We start from the raw sequence: 7,968 nt of genomic DNA, 5'->3' as shown, positions 1-7,968 counted from the left end.
CTGTAGAAAAAAAAAAAAAAAAAAAAAGAAAACAGCAAGGAACACTGATTTAGTGTGAAAGAAAATGTTGGAAGTGGGCAAATTCGAGACTTCACTAACACGCCGGCCTTCCTCAACAGCCTCCTCCGCAGAAGGCTCCACACACGTTGCACCCGCTGGGCCTTCAATTGGTAGCCGGGCTACCAGGTGGGCCTTTCCTCCACCACTGCCCACTGCGAGCTGACCACATCCGGGCCAGCTCCAGCGCACCTTGCTTCAGTCTTTTCCAGTCACCCACCTTTCCATCTCAAGCTCTCCCTGAACCCCCACAGCGCTCGGAGGAATGGGTATTCATACGTTGAAGTCCACTATGGCTAGAGCAACACCTTCCATGCAAAAGACACACACCAAATTTGATGTGACTGAAAAAGATTATCTAGTGATGCTTACGTATATTTCAGAAAAGCAAACAGAAAGCAAGCAATATTAAGAATTTTCCCCAAATTCATATAACATGAAAACCTGAATTGCAATGTATGCACACCGGCCAAGCACCACCCAAACCCCACTTCTGCCCTGCTGCTGTGAGTTGCTGGGGGAGCTGCTTAACCTGATCTCTGCCTCCTCGCTGGAAAGCGGGAATCACCAAAGGAAATGTGCAGCTACTCTCTGTACAAGGCAGGACAATGCTTGCTTGCTTTTTTTTTTTTTTTTTCCAGTATCGGGGATTGAACTCAGGACCTTAAGCTTGCCAGGTGAGCACGTATTCTACTGAGCTATCACCCCAGCCCAGGACAATGCTTTCTAATGGCAGATATTTTCAGCTGTATTAATTTTCTGCACACAACCCACAGAGCAGAGGTGACCAAAGATATTCAAGACCAGTGGCTGCATGCTCCCCTAAATTTAAGAGCAAACTCTTCCATATTGCTTTTATCTCAAAACCTAGTTTAAAAAAAAAATCAACCTACTGGGGGCCTGCCCCTTAGCTCAGTCCTTTAAGTGGCTGCTTCAACAAAGCAGTCAGGCTCAGGTTGCTGTGGTTCGATACCCACAACTCAAGCCAGCCAAACCTGCACTGAAGGCATTCGGAGGAAAAAAAAAATCAACCTACTTATAACAATGTGAAGTTCTCCAACGACAAGTGAATAGAGTGTTACTGTGAAAGTAGTTGTTCAAATAAGCAAAGTGTAAGGACAGCAATAAGTGACCATGAACTGTAAAAGTATAATGACATTCCACAGCCAGAAAAAAATCCCCTGGCCTCAGCAGGTGCAACAGACTTATGTGCTCATTGCACAAAGATCACTTTTTCAATTATACAAATGCCTGCTTAAGTTTCAATCAGGAAAACAATACTCCTACCCTAGCAACTATTTTACTTTTCTGGGGAAAAAAATTACTATAGTTTTACAAAACCTGGCACATTCCACTTAAATCACACAACACAAAGAGGAGCCATTACATACAGAAGGGAAAGGGGGAAGAAATCAGTATTGTTAGAAGAAGTAAAAGCTCATGAACTTAAAGCAAACGAACTCACAGGCTCTGCTGTGCTGACCATCACAGTGTATAGGGAACAAAAACCCAGAGTGTATGATATGTCAGTCTTCTGGGTATTTTTTATTCCAGGGGCTCTAAGAATAAGTTCCTAAAGCTTCATCACAGTATTTTCTCTGTGTAGAATGAACAATTTTGCAGTCTTTTGCTAAAGACGAGTTTATGAGTTCTACAAATACAAAAGCACAGCTATCACTTTGGAGTCCAGCTAATACAAATTCTAAATTCCTCCGGCACATTAATGTTAATAGTTGGCATGCGTTAAATGCTTATCATACCTTTGAACTTTTCCACATCCGATCAGTTATCACAACAGACTTGTATCTTATGTATTAGCGATACTCACATTTTAGAGAAAGAAACAAGAAATACAGGTTAAATAATTTCTCTAAGGTCACACAGCAAGATGAATTAGCGCCAGAATTAAACGACATATTCTGGCTCCAGATTCACACTGCCCAAGAGGAGTATGCTGTGATTCACACACATAATCCTAACTCTACTGAGAGCCCCATCAAAATATGAAAAGCAGCAGACAGAATTACTTTAAAATTATAACTTACTTAACGCCATACATCTAAATATTGTCATATAATAAAATACAGTGGTACCTTTGTTCACGAACCTACTTCTTTATAAGATTCTGGATGAAAACAGTGTAAATTAAATGGTTAAGTTCAATGTTGACCTTATGGGGAAATCTGATTCAGTTTTCACTCAATTCAACAAGATTCTAATTATGATGAATCTTTTTTTTAGTACTAAGTCTTCAAAAATCTGGTGCTTATTTTATACCCACAGGTATGATCAAATATATGAATATTTAAAGTAAAAATATTACAAAACATGTTATTAATTTCCCTCAAAACACTCCCTATTGCTTTATTTTCAAAAACTATTTCAAATCTTGTGTTTATTTATTTGGTATAGGGTCTCGCTATGCAGCTCAGACTCACAGTGATCTGGCTGTCTCAGCCTCCCCAGCACTGGGATCACAGTTATGTACCGCCCAGTTTCGGTGGCCAGCGTAAGTGGTACTGGAGATCAAAACCACTGGTCCTTGTGCTTGCTAGGCAGGCAAATTATACTACTATCTCCCCAGCCCGCCCTGTTGCTTTAAACACGCTTATCCCATCAATCTTGTCACTTTCTGAAGCAGTTCTAGAAAGATTCTTTTCTGAGTGTCTTTATTTGTGCTACTCCTATGCCTACCTTCACGGTCTGAATGAATTCAAAACAGGTACCTTTCATGGTCATTTTGACTTTGGGGGAACAAGGTGTACACAGGGCCAGATCTGGGGAACAGGGTGGAGGAGGGCACACTGAAATGTCTTTACAAGCCTCTGCCTTTCCTTGGATGTAGTTGGTGGCAGTGTTCACTATGTTTTTATCATTCCTTATAAAAACCTTCTTTAAGGAGGACTCTCAGAACCACTTCAGACAATAGCAAGAACCATTAAGTGTGTTTGAAGTCAGGAAGAATATTTTGTAGAGACTGATAGCAATGTGTCTTTTACTATAATAAATTCTTTAAAGTTAAATATTTACCACAAGCAGTATTTTGATAGCACTCTGCATTTCAATTCAGATTCACCTAATTTCCTGTGCTCAGGAGCCAGTGGTGGCTCCTAGCACCAGGGACGGTCACTACAATTCTAGAGCCTGCTCTTTTTGCTGACAGGCTGCCAGAAGCAAGTGTGAAGGTCTCTGTCATCACTGTTTGCCAATTTTTTGTTTCAGACATAAAGTAGTGATACTCTAGCAGACTCCATCTGAACACCAAGTCAGGACCTCTGCTGGGGCAGAGGGTGGCTGTTTCCTGGCCAAGGGAACAGATGGGGGAGGTTTCCCAGTAGCACCTTCATAGAGAAGATGGGGCCTTCTAAGCTTGGGGTTCCTCAGCCCTGAGCCAAGCCCACTGTGTGAAGCATCCAGCCGGGGCCCTCAGCCATACTTCCACGGGGCTCAGAGTTCCAAGAACACATGAGAGCTCACGCCACTGGCTGTACCAGGAATACTAAAGTCTTATCTCTCACCCAGGAAGCTTGTGTTTTCTGCCAACCTCCAAGAAGCTGGAGGGCTAACTTTCTAGTGTGAAAGTAGGGTGACATCTCAGGCCCATCAAAGCTCATGTCACTGAGTGTCGCTGGATTGTGAACAAGGTATCTCCCAGAGAAGCGAAGTTATACTTCCTGTAGTTATGACCAAGATCTAGTCACCTCACTGTCTAGGATTAAAGTTTCTGACAAGCAGCATAAACAATAAAAGCTTATCTACTGTCCCAGCCATTACCAGTGATGCGCTTTGCAACTGCGGTCTTGGCAAGTCCCCCAAATCCCTTCCTCACAGAAAACGCCTCACCACATTAACTCCGCTGCACTGACAAAGCAGTTAGCATACCATACCTTTCCACAACACTTGGCTTTGTCTATAATCTTCAGTGCAAACTCCTTTCCAGTAGACCTAGGAATAATCAGAGGAAGACCACTAAAGACATCACTAGAGATGCTGCCCTTCCTAACTTTCTCCACCCCACAGACAGGGAAGGGAAGTTTGGCTTCTGTTTAGCATCAAAGACAGTGTCAAGAGGAGCAAGGAGAGGAAGACATCCGAAAACCAGAGCAATCCCGAAAAGCTACACCGCATGTTAACTAAATCTTCTTCCATAAGTACTAGTAATTAAGTTATCATTAACGTACATTTACGCTGTTGTTTAGACCTAGATAAAGTTTGTCTCTACTTAAATTTTAAGTTCTCTTACAATACAGGACAAAATTAAGAAGAACAGATCAACCGAAGTGAAAAACATTTTATTATCAATGTATCTCTAACACATCTGTCACATCATGCTACAATTCTAACCCACGGTCCCCAGACTTTCATTAGCTACCCTGCAGCTAGTAAAGGTCAGCTGGGGTCTGCTGACCTGCTGTACCCACCTTTAGATGGCCACATCTGGCATGAGAGAGAATTTAGATACGGGAATCTTGATATTATTACTTAATTTTTAAATCACTTTCAAACATGGTCCGAATGTGCCATAAAAGATTAAAGGTGAAAAGTTCAATCAAGATCACTGTAGTATTCTTGGAATATGTTATTCTAGAGGATGGCTGCTTTTGCCAGGTAGGGAGCATGTACGATGATGGGGCCAAGAATGACAGAAAACTTTTACAGAAATTGTTCGTGTGTGGTAACCCAAACCCTGCCTTCTATTTCTAACAATTCTTGGAAGTCATATTTTAGAAACTCAGCGCACTAAGTGGCTATCAATATCAAACCTAGGTAAGGTTTAGAGAATAATAAGCTAGCGGCAAATGTACCAAAAGGAGCAGAGATGAATAAAAATGGGGGGAAACCTGTGGTTTCTAGAACTTTCTGGAAAACTCTTCCCAAGCAGTAAAAATGAGTCATGTAAAACCAGGTAAGACAGTGGTGTATAAACACAAAGACTTTAAATCTGACTCTTTTTGGGCTTCTATACTGTATTTACAAAACGCCTGCATCAGGCAAAAGTTAGTTGATTCTGACCTTAAATAGTCACCAGATCTACAGGCTAAGTGTTAATGGAGAGGATGACTGTGGCAATCTAACCAGTTAATATCGGTACAGACTGAGAAGGCTGCCTGGCACAGGAGTTATAGATTATTTTTAAATGAAATAACTTTTAACTCTTCTCCATTCTTCACTACCTCCAGGATGAGACCTGCAGTCCAAATGCACAGCCAACAGTGTTCTAGTCTATGTGTGCACGTGGATTTTTTTCCCAGTCATACTGACTGTGGGCAGTCCTGAAAGGGGAAAGTAGACTCCCCATTCAGTAAAGAATACGCTCCACAGGAAAAACTAGAGGCGCGTGAACACACACCCCTCGCCGCCCGCTCACCGGTCCATGCACTCCTTGACGACTGCGAAGTTGCCATCGCCGATGACCTTTCCAACCTTGTATTTCTCAAGGAGAGCCGAGGCTTCGGAGCACCTGTTTCCATTCAAACCTGCAAAAAGGGGTAAATGCAAAGTCTAAAGGAAATAGCAGTGGTTTATATTGGTTCCTGTATATTTGTAAAATAACAAAAATACAATGCGTTTAAGTCTATAGTAGAACTAAAGAAAAAATTTCAATATATTCCTCAAATAAAATGCTTGAGGGCCAGGACGTACCTCACTGGTGGAGCACCTGCCTGACAAAAGCGAGGCCCTGGGTTCAATTCCTAGTACCAATTACAAAAATATTAAAAATAAATAAAAACCCTTTAAGAATGTTTGTGTCGTCAATTTCCTTTCGATCTTGTTAGCTAGAATCAGAAACCAACAAAATCAACAATCCTAAGAAATTCCTAAAACATCAGCTAGTATAAATGATTACCCTTAGGTTAAAAAAAAAAATCAAACTCTATTTTGTCAGTGCTCAAGGAAGGAAAAAGTGTTGGTAAGATTTAACCTTAGAAACGTTCTTAGGATTTCCCAGAGATTTTCTAATAAAGAAAATTATATTGGGGGCTGGCCAGATAGCTCAGTGGATTAAAGCACCTGCTTAAGCAGATGCAATGGCCAGGGTTCAATCTCCAGCCTGCCCACGGGGCACCCTGAGAGGGTGATTGAGACTGGGCATGGTGGCACATGCCTGTAATCCCAGGGCTTGGGAGTCTGAAAACAGGAGGATCACTATGAGTCCAATCTGTGTAGTGAGACCCTATAGACCCTGTACTAAATACATTAAAAAAAAAGAAAAGAAAAGAAAAGAAAATTATGTTGGATTTTTTATTTTATTTCTTTGCAAATTCTTTTTTTTCTAGGAATTGTACCCAGGAACTCAAACACACTGGCAAGTGCTCTCCCAACTCTAGAGGTGGGCATGGTGAGGCAAACCTTTAATCCCAGCTACTCAGAAGGCTGTGACAAGAGGATCTCAAGTTTCAGACCAGCCAGGACAACTTAGAGAAACTGTGTCTCAAAAAAACAATTAAATAAATAAAGTGCCGAGGGATGCAGTTCAGTAGCAGAACAGCCCTGCGTTTGATCCTCAATGTCAGACTTGCGGTGTTTGTTGAGGAAAGATGCCTTCTCAACGTTAACGTCTCACTCAGAGCCTTCTCAGAAAGGTGTATGGGGTGTGGGTTAAGATGAATGTAGTCAGAGAACTGCAAACACGTGCTAATAAAAATGAAAATGTGTAAAAAGATCAAATCACTTGTCACATGCCTAACACACAGAACTCTTTGTGATTTGAAAAAAAGGAAATACATTTAGGGACTGCAAGCAGAATTGTCACTGAGGAAAGATAAAGGAGCCCCGGGCTAAAATTTGAAAATGTGACAGCCTAGAGATTAATGACAATGAGATTTTACATGAGGGGAGGCAACCCTCCCCACCTAAGGCTGAGCTAATAAGTGACATGATCCTATCCCTGCTTGAGAAGATGCGACAGATGATAGTCATTATGAAATACTGAGCACTACCTTCCGGGCTCATGCAACGGTCAAGGTCAGGCCCACCATTCACATTGGAAGACGACCCGCCATGAGCAGAAATCTGCTGAGAGAGAGAAGTGACCGTTATTCATTAGGATACATTCACAACCCTCTAGCTCCCTAACCCTTAAATGGAAAATGTTTATAAAATGCAAAACACAATGAAGCAGAAACAGAGAAAATACTCCCCTCCCACCTCACCTCTTTCTCTACACATAATACATCACATCAGTGTATCTGTTCCTGCTGTCAATTTTAAATTCTGATTCAAACCAGATATTGTGCTGCTTCTGACTTCAATGAAATAAAGCAAAGGAGGCTTTGCGGCATCACAGTGGCAAGTAAGGCTCAGCACAACACACAATTCTAACAGTCCCTGGCTAACCACCTGCTTCCTAGGCGTGTACTCATTTTACTGCCTACCAACGGAAGATAACTGGGCAGCCAAACATTGTCAGTATTTAATTTTTTCGCCCCTTTTTAGGGCACTGAAATCTGACAACTCCAAAATCAGTAATACTCTTAAACTGTTAAAAGGCTAGAATGTTTAAAACTGAGGCCTAGAAAGGGAACTCATGGAACACCTTTAAAAACAAAGACAACCAAAAGCTTCTGCTCCACCACCTACCCACAGCTCAGATCCTCCTGTCGCTTCCCTTGTTGTTCACTGAAGTTCTCTTAGATCCCACTAGCCCCTCTCACTCCACACACTATTCAGTGAAACTTTTCCTCCGAGTCATTACGACTGCACCCCCAGGATCTGAAAACCCCAGTGAGTCCTTGTTTCCAGTAGCATAACCCCAAAATCTGCCATGGGGTCCAGACCAATGTCTGCCGCTCACCTACCTGTGGAGGGGGTTGCCTACCACTTTTGTTCCTCTCTCATACATCCCATCTTCACATAACTCAAATACTTTTAAAGTTACTTAAGCTTTTCAAGTGTTAAAAGTAGAAAAAG

General features: G+C 41.8%; 1 protein-coding gene across 5 annotated transcripts in view; it reads right to left on the bottom strand.

Annotated features, from left to right (window-relative positions):
- The window catches only part of Dclk2 (doublecortin like kinase 2), a 161,104-nt gene that overhangs the window by 28,750 nt on the left and 124,386 nt on the right, over positions 1-7,968 (bottom strand). For 3 of the 5 annotated variants that reach the window (XM_004638683.2, XM_004638684.2, XM_023723660.1), the window contains 3 exons: positions 6,999-7,074; positions 5,426-5,534; positions 3,945-4,002 (listed from right to left, as the gene is read on the bottom strand). In XM_004638683.2, the coding sequence (XP_004638740.1) occupies positions 3,945-4,002; positions 5,426-5,534; positions 6,999-7,074 (243 nt within the window). The remainder of the gene's footprint in view (positions 1-3,944; positions 4,003-5,425; positions 5,535-6,998; positions 7,075-7,968) is intronic. The other 2 variants (XM_023723658.1, XM_023723659.1) reach the window with 1 other exon arrangement.

This window comes from Octodon degus, unplaced genomic scaffold (assembly GCF_000260255.1).
Source record: "Octodon degus isolate 3935 unplaced genomic scaffold, OctDeg1.0 scaffold00101, whole genome shotgun sequence".
Taxonomy (NCBI): Eukaryota; Metazoa; Chordata; class Mammalia; order Rodentia; family Octodontidae; genus Octodon; species Octodon degus.
The sequence above is the reverse complement of the archived record's forward strand: the minus strand, read 5'-3'. Positions and strand labels throughout refer to the sequence as shown.